The sequence below is a fragment of the Heterodontus francisci genome, chromosome 10 (assembly GCF_036365525.1).
Source record: "Heterodontus francisci isolate sHetFra1 chromosome 10, sHetFra1.hap1, whole genome shotgun sequence".
Taxonomy (NCBI): Eukaryota; Metazoa; Chordata; class Chondrichthyes; order Heterodontiformes; family Heterodontidae; genus Heterodontus; species Heterodontus francisci.
Window position 1 is genome coordinate 78,182,096 of NC_090380.1, and position 15,207 is coordinate 78,197,302.

Here is a 15,207-nt window from a genome sequence, read left to right on the forward strand (position 1 = left end):
AGCCAGCGCAGTGGCACCATGGCTGGCACTGTTGTTCAGCAGGGAGGGACAAAGCGCAGAAGAGCAATAGTTATAGGGGACTCTATAGTCAGGGGCACAGATAGGCGCTTCTGTGGACGTGAAAGAGACTCCAGGATGGTATGTTGCCTCCCTGGTGCCAGGGTCAAGGATGTCTCTGAACGGACAGAGGGCATTCTGAAGGGGGAGGGTGAACAGCCAGATGTTGTGGTACACATCGGTACCAACGACATAGGCAGGAAGAGTGATGAGGTCCTGCAGGGGAAGTTTAGGGAGCTAGGTAGTAAGTTAAAAAACAGGACCTCTAGGGTTGTAACCTCTGGATTACTCCCTGTGCCACGTGCCAGTGAGGCTAGAAATAGGAAGATAGTGCAGCTAAACATGTGGCTGAGCAGCTGGTGTAGAAGGGAGGGTTTCAGATATCTGGACCATTGGACTCTCTTCAGGGACAGATGGGACCTGTACAAGAAGGACGGGTTGCATCTAAACTGGAAGGGCACTAATATCCTGGCTGCAAGGTTTGCTAGCATCACTCGGGAGGGTTTAAACTAGTGTGGCAGGGGGTGGGAACCAGAGCAGTAGGACAGCTAGTGAAGTAAATGAGGAGGACATAGTAAATAAGGCCAGTAGGACTAAGAGGAAGAGCAGGCACGGAGATGTTGCTGAGCACAGCAGGACTGGTGGCCTGAAGTGCATTTGTTTCAATGCAAGAAGTATAACAGGTAAGGCAGATGAACTTAGAGCTTGGATTACTACTTGGAAATATGATGTTGTTGCTCTTACAGAGACTTGGTTGAGGGAAGGGCAGGATTGGCAGCTAAATGTTCCAGGCTTTAGAAGCTTCAGGCGGGATAGAGGGGGATGTAAAAGGGGTGGGGGAGTTGCATTACTGGTTAAGGAGAATATCACAGCTGTACTGCGGGAGGACACCTCAGAGAGGTCATGCAGCGAGGCAATATGGGTGGAGCTCAGGAATAGGAAGGGTGCAGTCACGATGTTGGGGGTTTACTACAGGCCTCCCAACAGCCAGCGGGAGGTAGAGGAGCAGATATGTAGACAGATTTTGGAAAGATGTAAAGGTAACAGGGTTGTAGTGGTGGGTGATTTTAACTTCCCCAATATTGACTGGGACTCACTTAGTGCTAGTGGCTTGGATAGGGCAGAATTTGTGAGGAGCATCCAGGAGGGCTTCTTGAAACAGTATGTAGATAGTCCAACTAGGGATGGGGCCATTCTGGACCTGGTATTGGGGAATGAGCCCGGCCAGGTGGTCGAAGTTTCAGTGGGGGAGCATTTCGGGAGCAGTGACCATAATTCCATAAGTTTTAAGGTACTTATGGATAAGGATAAGAGTAGTCCTTGGGTAAAGGTGCTAAATTGGGGGAAGGCTAATTATAACAATATTAGGCAGGAACTGAAGAATTTAGATTGGGGGCAGCTGTTTGAGGGTAAATCAACATCTGACATGTGGGAGTCTTTCAAACGTCAGCTGATTAGAATCCAGGACCAGCATGTTCCTGTGAGGAAGAAAGACAAGTTTGGCAAGTTTCGGGAAGCTTGGATAACACGGGATATTGTGAGCCTAGTCAAAAAGAAAAAGGAAGCATTTGTAAGGGCTGGAAGGCTAGGAACAGATGAAGCACTTGAGGAATATAAAGACAGTAGGAAGGAACTTAAGCAAGGAGTTAAGAGGGCTAAAAGGGGTCATGAAAAGTCATTGGCAAACAGGATTAAGGAAAATCCCAAGGCTTTTTATACATATATAAAGAGCAAGAGGGTAACCAGGGAAAGGGTTGGCCCACTCAAAGACAGAGATGGGAATCTATGCGTGGAGCAAGAGGAAATGGGTGAGGTGCTAAATGAGTACTTTGCATCCGTATTCACCAAGGAGAAGGACTTAGTGGATGATGAGCCTAGGGAAGGGAGTGCAGATAGTCTCAGTCATCTCATTATCAAAAAGGAGGAGGTGTTGGCTGTCTTGCAAAGCATTAAGGTAGATAAGTCCCCAGGGCCTGATGGGATCTACCCTAGAATACTGAGGGAGGCAAGGGAAGAAATTGCTGGGGCCTTGACAGAAATCATTGCATCCTCATTGGCTACAGGTGAGGTCCCAGAGGACTGGAGAATAGCCAATGTTGTTCCTTTGTTTAAGAAGGGTGGTAAGGATAATCCAGGAAATTATAGGCCGGTGAGCCTTACGTCAGTGGTAGGGAAATTATTAGAGAGGATTCTTCGGGACAGGATTTCCTCCAATTTGGAAACAAACGAACTTATTAGCGAGAGACAGCATGGTTTTGTGAAGGGGAGGTCGTGTCTTACTAATTTGATTGAGTTTTTTGAGGAAGTGACGAAGATGATTGATGAGGGAAGGGCAGTGGATGTTGTCTATATGGACTTTAGTGAAGCCTTTGACAAGGTCCCGCATGGCAGACTGGTGCAAAAGGTGAAGTCACACGGGATCAGAGGTGAGCTGGCAAGATGGATACAGAACTGGCTCAGTCACAGAAGACAGAGGGTAACAGTGGATGGGTGTTTTTCTGAATGGACAGATGTGACTAGAGGTGTTCCGCAGGGATCAGTGCTGGGACCTTTGCTGTTTGTAGTATATATAAATGATTTGGAGGAAAATGTAGCTGGTCTGATTAGTAAGTTTGCGGACGACACAAAGGTTGGTGGAGTTGCGGATAATGATGAGGATTGTCAGAGGATACAGCAGGATATAGATCGGTTGGAGACTTGGGCGGAGAAATGGCAGATGGAGTTTAATCCAGACAAATGTGAGGTAATGCATTTTGGAAGATCTAATGCAGGTGGGAAGTATACAGTAAATGGCAGAACCCTTAGGAGTATTGACAGGCAGAGAGATCTGGGCATACAGGTCCACAGGTCACTGAAAGTGGCAACGCAGGTGGATAAGGTAGTCATGAAGGCATATGGCATGCTTGCCTTCATTGGTCGGGGCATAGAGTATAAAAATTGGCAAGTCATGCTGCAGCTGTACAGAACTTTAGTTAGGCCACACTTAGAATATTGCGTGCAATTCTGGACGCCACACTACCAGAAGGATGTGGAGCCTTTGGAGAGGGTACAGAGGAGGTTTACCAGGATGTTGCCTGGTCTGGAGGGCATTAGCTATGAGGAGAGGTTAGAAAAACTTGGATTGTTTTCACTGGAATGACGGAGATGGAGGGGCGACATGATAGAGGTTTACAAAGTTATGAGCGGCATGGACAGAGTGGATAGTCAGAAGCTTTTTCCCAGGGTGGAAGAGTCAGTTACGAGGGGACATAGGTTTAAGGTGCGAGGGGCAAAGTTTAGAGGGGATGTGCGAGGCAAGTTTTTTACACAGAGGGTGGTGAGTGCCTGGAACTTGCTGCCAGGGGAGGTGGTGGAAGCAGATACGATAGCGACGTTTAAGAGACATCTCGACAAATGTATGAATAGGAAGGGAATAGAGGGATATGGGCCCCGGAAGTGCAGACGATGTTAGTTTAGGCAGGCATCAAGATCGGCGTAGGCTTGGAGGGCCGAATGGCCTGTTCCTGTGCTGTACTGTTCTTTATTCTTTGTTCACTGCTAAAGCACCCTCACTGACCCTGAAAAGCTAATTTTATATTTGTGCAATGTCAAATTTCTCCATCATGACAAAATTTCCACATGTTTCTACACATTAAAGTTTGTTTATATTTCAGCTTCAATCTTAATGCATAATTGAAATCATTTATTTTGCTTTCTGAAAAACTATATTAAAAGTGAAAGGATTCAGTGCTTTTAACCTCCTGTTTTACTTCAATTTGATTTTCTACTTATCCTGCTCGCTGACATCATTGCTGCTGGACGCCTGGAGATCCCTTTGACTTGGCGCAGGTTTAAACTGTTATCGGGCAAGGGGAAGTCCTTGCTACAGAATCGCTAGATCTTTATGGGCTCCTTTCTTCAAAATCAGCAGCAAGTGCCGTTGCTTCGCTGCTGACTGCAAAATCTAGGCCATTCTGTATTCTTTTCCACTGTGGAGATGCCGTATTGACAACTGAAATGTAGCAAATTGTAACAGATTTGACTTTTCCTCAAAACAGAAGTAACATAAACCCAGCTCAGCTGCAGGCGTGAACCATCAATACAAAGTACCTTTCTCCTGGGCTGCTAGCAGCAGTGCCAGGAAGATTGATCCTCAGTTTCGGGGGACTATTGGCCAACCTCAGAGGGTTGGCAACCCTATTACGCACCTTCAATATTTTTATAACTCATAAACTAAAGTGTTCAACGAAAATGAAAAGAACCACAATTTTAAAATGTCACTTTTTTCCTAAATTGCTCACAGCTGTGTCTTGGAGATTATTCTTTATTTCCTGGAGACGCTGGAACAACCCTGAAGAGTTGGCAATCCTACTCTTGGTTGCTGAATTGACCTGATAGATAAATATTCCACCCCTTCCCTCAAATTTCAGGCCAAGGCAAAAACTGGAACCAGAACGAGAACCGGGTTGCTGTAAACGCACTGGCGGACAGGTGGCGGTGTGTGTGGATGCTAGCATCCACTGCGGACCTATCATCCCGATCCTCGTTTGCTGTGGCTGTTGCTATGGTTACCGTAGGCTGCAAACAAGATTGCTGCTGACTAAACGGATTCCTTCGGCGAAAAGGGAATTTAAACGGGTGGATTGGAAGTAATAACTCTTGACACGCTCGACAGAAACATCAGAAAACGTTGGAAGTCAAGCGCCATGAGTTTTACTGTCACTCAGAGTCTGCAGCAGAAGCAGCGCTTCAAGCCGGAGCGAACCCACGACTACATCTATGGTAAAGTAGCCTCACAGCTCCGCTCACTTTACCCATCACTCCTGTGCTGCCTGTTGTTAAACTCATTTCCCATCATTTTTCTTTATCGTTTCGGACGGTTTCTATTAACTCAACAAAACACCCTTCCATCGCCCCACTGATTTACTCTAATTTTCATTCTCCTTCCATTTTCTTGACTCGCGCTGAAGTTACCGGCACTCTCCAGTGCATCTTCCAAATGGCCCCTTTTTTATGTGTGAATATTGGCAAGCTATTTGCCTCTGGGGGCAATGCAGCTGAGTCGAATTCTGTCTTCTCAGAACACAGAGGTAGAAAGTTATCTTGGGCGGTATTGGATCGGCTGCCCGTTATACGGAGCGCCCGATATTTAATCCCATTGACAGCTCCGTTCAGGTGCAAACCATCCGTCTTCAACAGGTCCCACCTGCCAATGAACTGGTTCCATCATCCCAGGAATGTGAAGCCCTTCTTACTGCACATTAACCTACCGTATCCTTCTATTTCATTCTCACTAGCATGTGGTAATAGGAGTAATTCAGAGATTCCTCCTTTTGAGGTCTTTTTAATACATATATAATTTTTAAAGCTGAAAGGAACAACAACTCTGACTGATTTCTCCACCTCATTTTAGGGACGGTAAGGTCAATTGCATGCTTCCTATGTTGTTCTGATTGAGATTAGCGAATTCAGCACAGGCCAGGGATTGAATCTGGGACCTGCCTAGTGTCTGTGGAACCCTACCAAGGCATTTACTCACTGATCCATTGGAGGAACCCAAAAGATTTGTGTTTTTTTTTTCTATTTTATTTTCTGATATAGATAAGGTGGTTAGGAAGGCATATGGGATACTTGCCTTTATTAGCCGAGGCATATAAGAGCAGGGAGATTACGATGGTGTTGTATAGAACCCTAGTTAGGCCACAGCTGGAGTATTGTGTACGGTTCTAGCCGCCACACTATAGGAAGGATGTGATTACACTGGAGAGGGTGCAGAGGCGATTCACCAGGCTGTTGACTGGGCTGGAGCATTTCAGTTATGAAGAGAGACTCGATAGGCTAGGGTTGTTTTCCTTAGAGCAGAGAAGGCTGAGGAGGGGCTCCTGGTTCAGGTATGCAGAATTATAAGGGGCGCAGATAGGGTAGATAGGAAGAAACTTTTTCCCTTAGCGGAGGGGTCAAAAACCAGGGGGCATAGATTTAAGATAAGGTGCAGGAGGTTTAGAGGGGATTTGAGGGAAAAAAATTTCACCCAGAGGTTGGTTAGAATCTGGAACACACTGCCTGAAGGGGTGGTAGAGGCAGGAACCCTCACAACATTTAAGAAGTATTTAGATGAGCACTTGAAATACCATAGCAAACAAAGCTACGGGCCACGTGCTGGAAAATGGGATTAGAATAGATAGGCTTGATGGCCGGCATGGACACTGTGGGCCGAAGGACCTGTTTCTGTGCTATATAACTGTATGGCAGGAAATAACTAACTGTTCACCACTGTGATAATTTAATTGTCAATTACAGTCAAGCAGAATTTTTAAAGGTGTTTTGTGCTTCAGTTTGCCATTCCTGGCAGTAAAATCTGCAGTGGTGTGCTTTCAAAATATTTACAAATAAACAATTGTTGAACAATGGGCATTTCAACAAGGCAGCCATTGGACAGTTATATTATCATGCCATCAGTTGCCTCTGTTTAGTTTTCTTGTTTAAACTGCTAAAAAAAAAAATGGGAAAAAATGGTCTGCAGCTGTCTCAAGCAGCACACAACCTGATGTCACAAGAACTAAATTGACATAAATAGGAGAGACAACACTATTTTAGAAACAAAATTCAGTGGTCATAAAATATGATTAGCCTTTTTGATTGTTTCTAGACAGAAGGAATTCTTGTAGTTTGCCAGTTTTTATGGCAGCACCTGGTATATTGACTGATTCGATAAGCTCATACGAACATATGAATTAGGAGCAGGAGTAGGCCATTGCTGTTATCAGTCACATTTCCTGTGTGTATGACGGCAGTAGCATTTACGTTGAGCATAGATAATTCAACAAAAATTTTAAAAATGCTACTCTGCTGGGAAATAAATGTACATTAAAATTATATATTTTTTTAAAATACTACTTGTTTTCATAGAAATGTTATGACACAGAGGGAGGCCATTCAGCTCATCATGTCTTTGCCAGCCGAAAAAGAGTCATCCATCCTAATTCCACTTTCCAGCTCTTGGTCAGTAGCCTTGTAGGTTATAGCACTTCAAGTGCATATTCAAGTACTTTTTAAATGTGATGAGGGTTTCTACCTCCACCTACTTTTCAGGCGGTAAGTTTCAGAGCCCCACTACCGTTTAGGTGAAAAAATGTCTCCTCAATTCGCCTCTATTCCTTCGGCCAGGTTGCTTTAAATCTATGCCCCTGGTTATTGACCTCTCTGCTAAGGGAAATAGGTCCTTCCTAGCCACTTTATCTCAGCCCCTCTTAATTTTATACATATCAATTAATTCTCTCCTCAGCCTCCTGTATTCCAAAGAAAACAACCCCAGCCTATCCAGTCTTTTCTCAAAGCTAAAATTCTCCATTCCTGGCAACATCCTCGTAAATCTCCTCTGTATGCTCTCTAGTGTAATCACATCCTTCTTATAATTGGTGACAAGATATGTACACACTACTCTAGCTGTAATCTAACTAGCATTTTATACAGTTCTAGCATAACCTCCCTTCTCTTATATTCTGTGCCTCAGCTAATAAAGGATCGTGTCCTGTATGCCTTCTTAACCAACTTATCTACTTGTGCTGCTAGGAAGGATGTTAAGGCATTCGAGACGGTGCAGAAAAGATTTATGTGAATGGTTCCAGGGATGAGGAATTTCAGTTACGTAGATAGGTTGGAGAAGCTGGAGAGGAGATTAAGATTAAGAGGAGATTTGATGGAGATGCTCAACATCATGAGGGGTCTGGATGGTAAGAGAGGGAGAAACTGTTCCCATTGGCAGAAGGAGCCAGAACCAGGGGACACCGATTTAAGGTGATTGGCAAAAGAAGCAACGGCAACATGAGAAAAATCTTTTTTACGCAGCGTGTGGTTAAGATCTGGAATGCACTGCCTGAGAGTGGAGGCAGATTCAATCAAGGCCTTCAAAAGAGAATTGGATAAATATCTGAAGAGAAAAAATTTGCAGGGCTATGGAAAAAAGGCGGGGGAGTGGGTGAGTTGCTCCTGCGGAGAGACAGAACAGACACAACGGGCCGAATGATCTCCTTCTGTGCTGTAATCATTCTATGCTTCAGAGATCTGTGGACATGTAATCCAAGTTCCTTCTGCTACTCTACACTTCGCAGTATCCTGCCAGTTATTTCTTTATTTTATTTGTTTGTTTATTTTTTTCGTTCATGGGATGTGAGCATTGCTGGCAAGACCAGCATTTGTTGTACGTCCCCAATTACCCTTGAGAAGGTGGTGGTGAGCTGCCTTCTTAACTGTTGCTGTTCATATTGTGTCGGTACACCCACAGTGCTGTTAGGAAGGGAGGATTTTGACCCAGCGACAGTGAAGGAACGGCAATATAGTTCCAAGTCAGGATGGTGTGTGACTTGGAGGGGAACTTGCAGGCGGTGGTGTTCCCATGCACCTGCTGTCCCTGTCCTTCTAGGTGGTAGAGGTCATGAGTTTGATAGGTACTGTCGAAGGAGGTTTGGCAAGTTACTGCAGTGCATCTTGTAGTTAGTACAGACTGCTGCCATTGTGCTCCGCAATGGAGGGAGTGAATGGTTAAGGTTGTGCATGGAGTGCTGATCAAGTCGGCTGCTTTGTCCTGGATGGTGTCGAGCTTCTTGAATATTGTTCGACCTGCACTCATCCAGGCAAGTGGAGAACATTCCATCACACTCCTAATTATGCCTTGTAGATGGTGGACATGCTTTGAGGAGTCAGGAGGTCAGTTACTCACTGCTGAATTCCCAGTCTCTGACTTGCTTTCAGTTGGTTGGTTGGCATCCTTCCATCTGCGAAAGATGATGGACATGCAGCAAACAATCCATTTAGGTGGGGTGTCTTCTCCTGGTGCTGATGTCTGTGAAGGCCAATCCTTAAGAAGCAGGTTCTGCCACAAGTGCTGCACGTGAAGCTGTCAAGTGACGCTGTGAGTTGTTTTTGACCTTGGCGCCTGTTGCCAAGCAACTGGTGGTGCACACCAGCCCACAGATGTGTCCCCATTTCCCTCTTTCGCCAGCTAGTGACTCCCAGATGCAATATTTGACATTTAGGCCCTTCATGTCACGCTTGCAAGCATCCTTGAAGCAGAGCTATGGGCACCCCACTGGTCGTCTGGCCCTGGCTACCTCACCATAGAGAAGGCCCTTAGGTATGTGACAGTTTTTCATCCTGCGGACATGTCCAATCCACTGAAGCCGCCTCTGCTTGATTAGTGTCAACATTCCTCTGCCCTTGAGAGGACTGCTGCATTTGTGATTTATTCCTGCCAGGATATACCCATAAAGCACCACAGACAGTGAAGATGGATATTATTGTGCTTCTTTTCCTGGTAGCTGTAAGTTGCCCATTTTGCACAGCCATACAACAAGGTGCTGAGACCACAAGCTTTATAAACCATTAGCTTGGTCCCAAGGGTCAGCTTGGTGTTATCCCATGTGCGTTTCGCAATCGGCCAATGGTGGTAGCTGCTTTTCCTATGTGTCAAATATATATATATCAAACTCTGCATCAAGGGACAGATTGTCTGTCACCGTTGACCCAAGTAGCAGAATTTGCTAACCACTTCCATTGGGGTGTTATATAGTGTGATCAGGGGAAAAGATGCAACTCCTTGTCCCATGACCACAGTTTTCTTGAAGCTTATATTTAAGGAGAACATGTTATAGGCATGGAGAGACAGTCCATGAGTCTTTGTAGCTGAGTTTCTGTGTGAGCGACTAGTGCAGCATCATCAGCATTGAGGAGTTCTCTGATCAGGACGCAATGTGTTTTTGTCTTCCCTTTCAACCTTGATAGATTGTTGAGCTTGCCATCTGACCTAATGTGCAAGTAGACTCCTTCCATATCTGTAGGGAAGGCAAAGGTCAGGAGCATGGAGAAGAAGATGCCAAACAGAGTGGGGAAGAGGACAAAATAATTGGCATTGACAACATGCCAGAATTTTTTCATTCCATTCTTCACTCTGAAACTATTGGAAGTGGAGCCATCAAACTGTATAGTGCAGTGCATGTTGTCATGGAAGGAGCTGATGAGACTGAGGAGCTTCGGTGGACAGCCAATTTTTTCCAAAATCTTGTAGAGCCCTGCTCTGCTGACTGTGTCGAATGTCTTAGTGAGATCTATGAAAGGTAGGTAAAGGGGTATACTCTGTTTGCTACACTTCTCTTGTAGCTGGCGTATGGAGAAGATCATGTCCACAGCCTCTGACCTGCTCTTGTAGCCATAATATTTATATGGCTGGTCCCATTAAGGTTCTGGTCAATGGTGACCCCCGGGATGTTGATGGTGGGGGATTCAGCAATGGTATTGCTGTTGAATGTCAATGGGAAATCATTCGATTCACTCTTGTTGGAGATGTTCATTGCCATGTCTTTGTGTGGCGTGAATGTTACTTGCCATTTATCAGCCTGAGCCTGAATGTTGCCCAGGTCTTGTTGCAAGCGTGCACGGACGGCTTCAATATCTGAGGAGTTGCAAATGGTACTGAACAATGTACAATCATCAGCGAATATTCCCACTTCTGTCCTTATGTTGGACGAAAGATCATTGATGAAGCAGCTGAAGATGGTTGGGCCTGGGACACTACCCTGAGGAACTCCTGTAGTGATGTTCTGGTTGCTTTCAACAACCACAACCATCTTCCTTAGTGCTAGGTATGACTCTAACCAGTGGAGAGTTTTTCCCTTGATTCTCATTGACTTCAATTTTGCTAGGGCTCCTTGATGCCACACTCAGTCAAATGCTGCCGTGATGTCAAGGGCAGTCATTCTCATCTCACATCTGGAATTCAGCTCTTTTGTCCATGTTTAACCTCCTGACCAGGGATGCAATGCGGTCTGGAGCCAAGTGGCCCTAGCAGAACCTAAACTGAGAATCAGTGAACAGGTTATTGCTGAGTAAGTACTGCTTGATAGCACTGTCGATGACACTTTTCATCACTTTGCTGATGATTGAGAGTAGACTGATGGGGTGGTAATTGGCCAGATTGGATTTGCCCTTTTTGTGGACAGGACACACCTGGGCAATTTTTTTACATTGTTGGGTAGATGCCAGTGTTGTGTTGTAGTTGTACTGGAACAGCTTGGTTAGGGGTGCAGCTAGTTCTGGAGCATAAGTCTTCAGTATTACAGTCGGGTTGTTGTAAGGGTATCCAGTGCCTTCAGCTGTTTCTTGATAGTACATTGTTATGATCGCCGTGGAGATCACCAAAAAACCCAAAGAATTGAGTCCACTGACCCCAATTTAGGAAACAAAAACCAAATGGACAAGATTTCACTTTATAACTTTTACTTTAACACCCAAACCAACATAAATTAAACATGAACTAGCAGTTAAATCATGGTCAACATATATATCTTTTAAAGGTTACATGTTAATTATCAGATACAACAAAGATAGGACTGCTCAGAGGATTCATAAGGACTAGCAGCAAGTTGGTGCCAAACAGTCCCAAAGTACATCAAAATCAAGAATTTCCTGAGGTAGTTTTCTGAGCCCTGTCCTCCAGAATGCAGATACGAAAGTAATGACGTCCTGTCGATTGCAAGTGATACAATCTTCCCTTTAATGGTTCGATCTTGTCACCTCTTGAACAACCTCAGCTTCGCCCATAATCGTCCTGATGGCATGGTTCCACTGATAACTCTTTAAGTCACCGACAGCAGCTGCCATAAGTCATATTCGCCAATGGTCAGCTCTCAGTCCAGGCTCCTCTGCTTGTAGCCAAAACAACTGCTCCAGTCTTCAAAGCCGGCAATCTGTTTCAAATCCAAGCAGCTCCTCTGGAAGCACAACAACCTACAGCTCCCAGCTGGTCTCTTTAAAATAACAGCTGGCTGTTTTTACTTCCCGAAACCTGAGCTCTAGTCACATGTCTCTGAGCATAAGATTGTGAGCTAAATTTTATGCTCCTCTGTGAAGTGGGTTTTTAGGGCGGTGCGGGACGGTGGCAGAGAGTCAGCGGGACTTCGTCCGCCTTGGAAGTCGACACCGTAATGCTGTGTTATGATTCTGTCTGAGGCGACAAAGTGCTGTGGCTGCACTTCCGCACTGCCATGACAGCATTAGCATTTACATAGGTTAAATACTCTTCATCACACATCTGAATCTAATTAATATCAATCTTACCAGGCGTTCACAACCTTGCATTGTTCGTGCGGCATCCACGTGCCCTCAAATTAAAGTCTTTAAAAGCTGGCTACACCGAGGCGAGTGTCCTCGGTGACTTGAAAGGGTAATTTACTTTACTGCTATTATCTAGGGGAAGTGGTTGGTTGAAAGAACTCTGAAATGCATTGTCTGTGGTGGGGGAGAAGGGGTTTGGAAGATCTCTGCAAGTGGTGGGTCTGTGAAGGAGTGTTGGGAGAACTTGGCAACTGCATTGTCTGTAGGGGGTGGGGAGGGGGTGTCAGGCAAATGTGCTAGGTCGAATGATGCTTTTTTTTAATCCACCGGCTGGAAACCTAAATATTAAATTGGTGGAGACGACCCACTCGAATATTCCCTGTTGCAGACTGTAGTGTTCAGTAGTTTAATTGATCTGTGTTTGATTTTGTTAGTCTGTTCATCGATCGATGCTCACTGTGCTTAATTACATAAGCCTGAGAGTGGTGCTAGTGGGTGGAGAAGTTTCCAGAAAGAACAGATAGAGACTGCCTTGAAGGCAATCAGCCACATTGCTGTCTCCCGGCGAACCACGAATCAGCATCGACATCTTCAAAACTGAAGCCGAAGAACCAACAAAGGAAAGTTGCGCGACCACCAAATTCATCCTGAAGCCAGTAGAGTCACCAAGCTCCACAAACTGTATACTACTTTTATTTCTCTGGACTCTAATTTGACCAATCTATCCTTCCCCACTCTGTAACCTATTTGTGTGTGTGTGTGAGAGAAAGTTGGAGCATATTTTATTATTTTACTTAGATAGGTTTAAGTACAATAAAGCTTACCTCTTTCTTTGTTAAATTGGAGAAAACCAGTCTGATTGGCTCTTTTTATGATCACGGCGTGTAAACAGTTAAACACTCACTGAATTGGCAAGTGTATCCACAGTGGTGCAGTGGTTAGCACCACAGCCTCACAGCTCCAGGGACCCGGGTTCGATTCTAGGTACTGCCTCTGCGGAGTTTGCAAGTTCTCCCTGTGACCGCGTGGGTTTTCGCCGGGTGCTCCGGTTTCCTCCCACAGCCAAAGACTTATAGGTGATAGGTAAATTGGCCATTGTAAATTGCCTCTTGTGTAGGTAGGTGATAGGGAATATGGGATTACTGTAGGGTTAGTATAAATGGGTGGTTGTTGGTCGGCACAGACTCTGTGGGCCGAAGGGCCTGTTTCAGTGCTGTATCTCTAAATAAATAAAAATAAATAAATAAAAGAAGAAATAAACTTGTTGTGGCCAAACAAGGAGAGGGAAATGAGGGGAACCTTTCGACCCCTCCTCACCTGATCGTAACAGGTGGCTTGAAGAACTTGGCATGTTGTATGTCTGTGAGGTGGGGTGGTTGGGAGAACTCTGCAAGTATAGAAGTGTTTTTTTTTCAGAAGGCCAGTGCAGGGCACTGCAATGTTGTTGGTTTTCTCATGATGGCTCGTACTTTTGTAAATGTTGCGGGTCCAACACCAGTCCGTACCATGGAGCAAATGTAAGGTTCCCATAACCAAAATTCCAACATCTCTTTGCACAGATAAGTAAACTTAATTTTGAAGGAAGCCGAAGGTCCAAGGAGGATAGAGATGGGTAAGATTCACCCTGTTTTCTTGAATCCCCGTGCTGTGCTGAAACGAATCCTCCGGAGGCGGGCCCAAGAGGCAGCTGCGGCACAAGAGGATCCTCCCAGACATGAGCAGCAGCAGCCGAGAACGCAACAAAGAGCACAGATTCAGCAGCAAGTATATAGAACTCGCTTGACGTACCTGCAGATGTCTGAGCAGAACTGCTGGAGAAGACAGCACTGTCCAGAGAGGCTGTCACACACCTCTGCAAACTGCTCAATGACAGTTTATGCCCAATAGGTTTTGGTGGTCACCCCGTGCCTGTGGCCCTGCAGATTACTGTGGCCCTAAACTTTTATGCCTCTGGATCATTCCAGGGATCCACCGGGCACATGTGTGGGGTCTCCCAATCTGCATCAAATAGGTGACCAATGCTGTGTTCAGGAGGGCCAGTGACTGTATACTACAGGCTAGACCCTGAGTGTCAGGCCGAGAGGGCCATTGGATTTGAGGCCATTGCGGGATTTCCACAGTTTTGAGGTGTGATCGACTGCACGCCTGTGGCCATCAAGGCTCCCACGGACCAACTAGCTGCTTTCATCAAAAGGAAGGGCTTTCATTCCATTAATGCGCAACTTGTATGCGACTCCAGAAAGCACTTCCTACGAGTGTCTGCCCGCTTCCGGGGAACTGCCACAACTCATTTATACTTCGGCAGTCCTAGGTGCCACATCTTTTCACTCCCCCCGCTCACCTTCAAGGGGGGATTCTCAGGGATAATTGCTACCCATTGAGGATATTGGCTTCTGATGTCTGTAAGGAACCCCAGCAATGATGCAGAAGATCATTACGCCGCCTGCCACTGCTCCACCAGAGCGACCACTGAGCAGGCCATTGGTATTCTAAAGATGCATTTCCACTGCCTTAATAGATCTGGTGGAGCCCTTCAGTATGCCCTACAGAGGGTTGGGTGCATTGTTGTGGTCTGCTGCATTCTACATAATATAGCTCTACAGAGGAGGGAGGCTTTGCAAGAGGAAGACATGTGGAAGTATGAAACCTCCTTTCATGAAGAGGTCACAGAGGGCACACAAGACCAAGCAGCCATGGAAGATACTAGCAGAGTGATGGAGAGCAGACATCTTGAGCAATGCGCAAGGGAGGCAAGGCAGACCCTTTATAATAGAGCATTTTCAAAATCAATAACTTGCAATAAATATATTTCTGACCAAAACTCTCACTCATGCATATAGTTTCTTCCTCCGTACTATCTTGCCCTCTAACATGAATAGCAACATCCAGTTCAGCCAGTGCCCATGTAACATCATTCGAGTAATGAAACAATCCTGCTCATTGACATGTTAATGTTGTCAGTGGTCACTTTGCCAATGTAATAAGGTGTTTGAGGGCATTGCAGTAGTCATTCTCACGCCATAGTGGAATGCAGTTATCCATCAATGAAGGCTGAGGATTTAC

General features: G+C 45.4%; 1 protein-coding gene across 3 annotated transcripts in view; it reads left to right on the top strand.

Moving 5' to 3' along the window:
* The first annotated feature begins 4,607 nt into the window (after window positions 1–4,607).
* Window positions 4,608–15,207, top strand: part of cfap91 (cilia and flagella associated protein 91) — a 255,903-nt gene continuing 245,303 nt past the window's right edge. For 2 of the 3 annotated variants that reach the window (XM_068039945.1, XM_068039947.1), the window contains exon 1: window positions 4,608–4,818. In XM_068039945.1, coding sequence (XP_067896046.1) covers window positions 4,743–4,818 — 76 coding nt within the window. In that variant the 5' untranslated portion in view covers window positions 4,608–4,742. Of the gene's footprint in view, window positions 4,819–6,945; window positions 7,039–15,207 lie in introns of all 3 variants that reach the window. The other variant, XM_068039946.1, reaches the window with a different exon arrangement.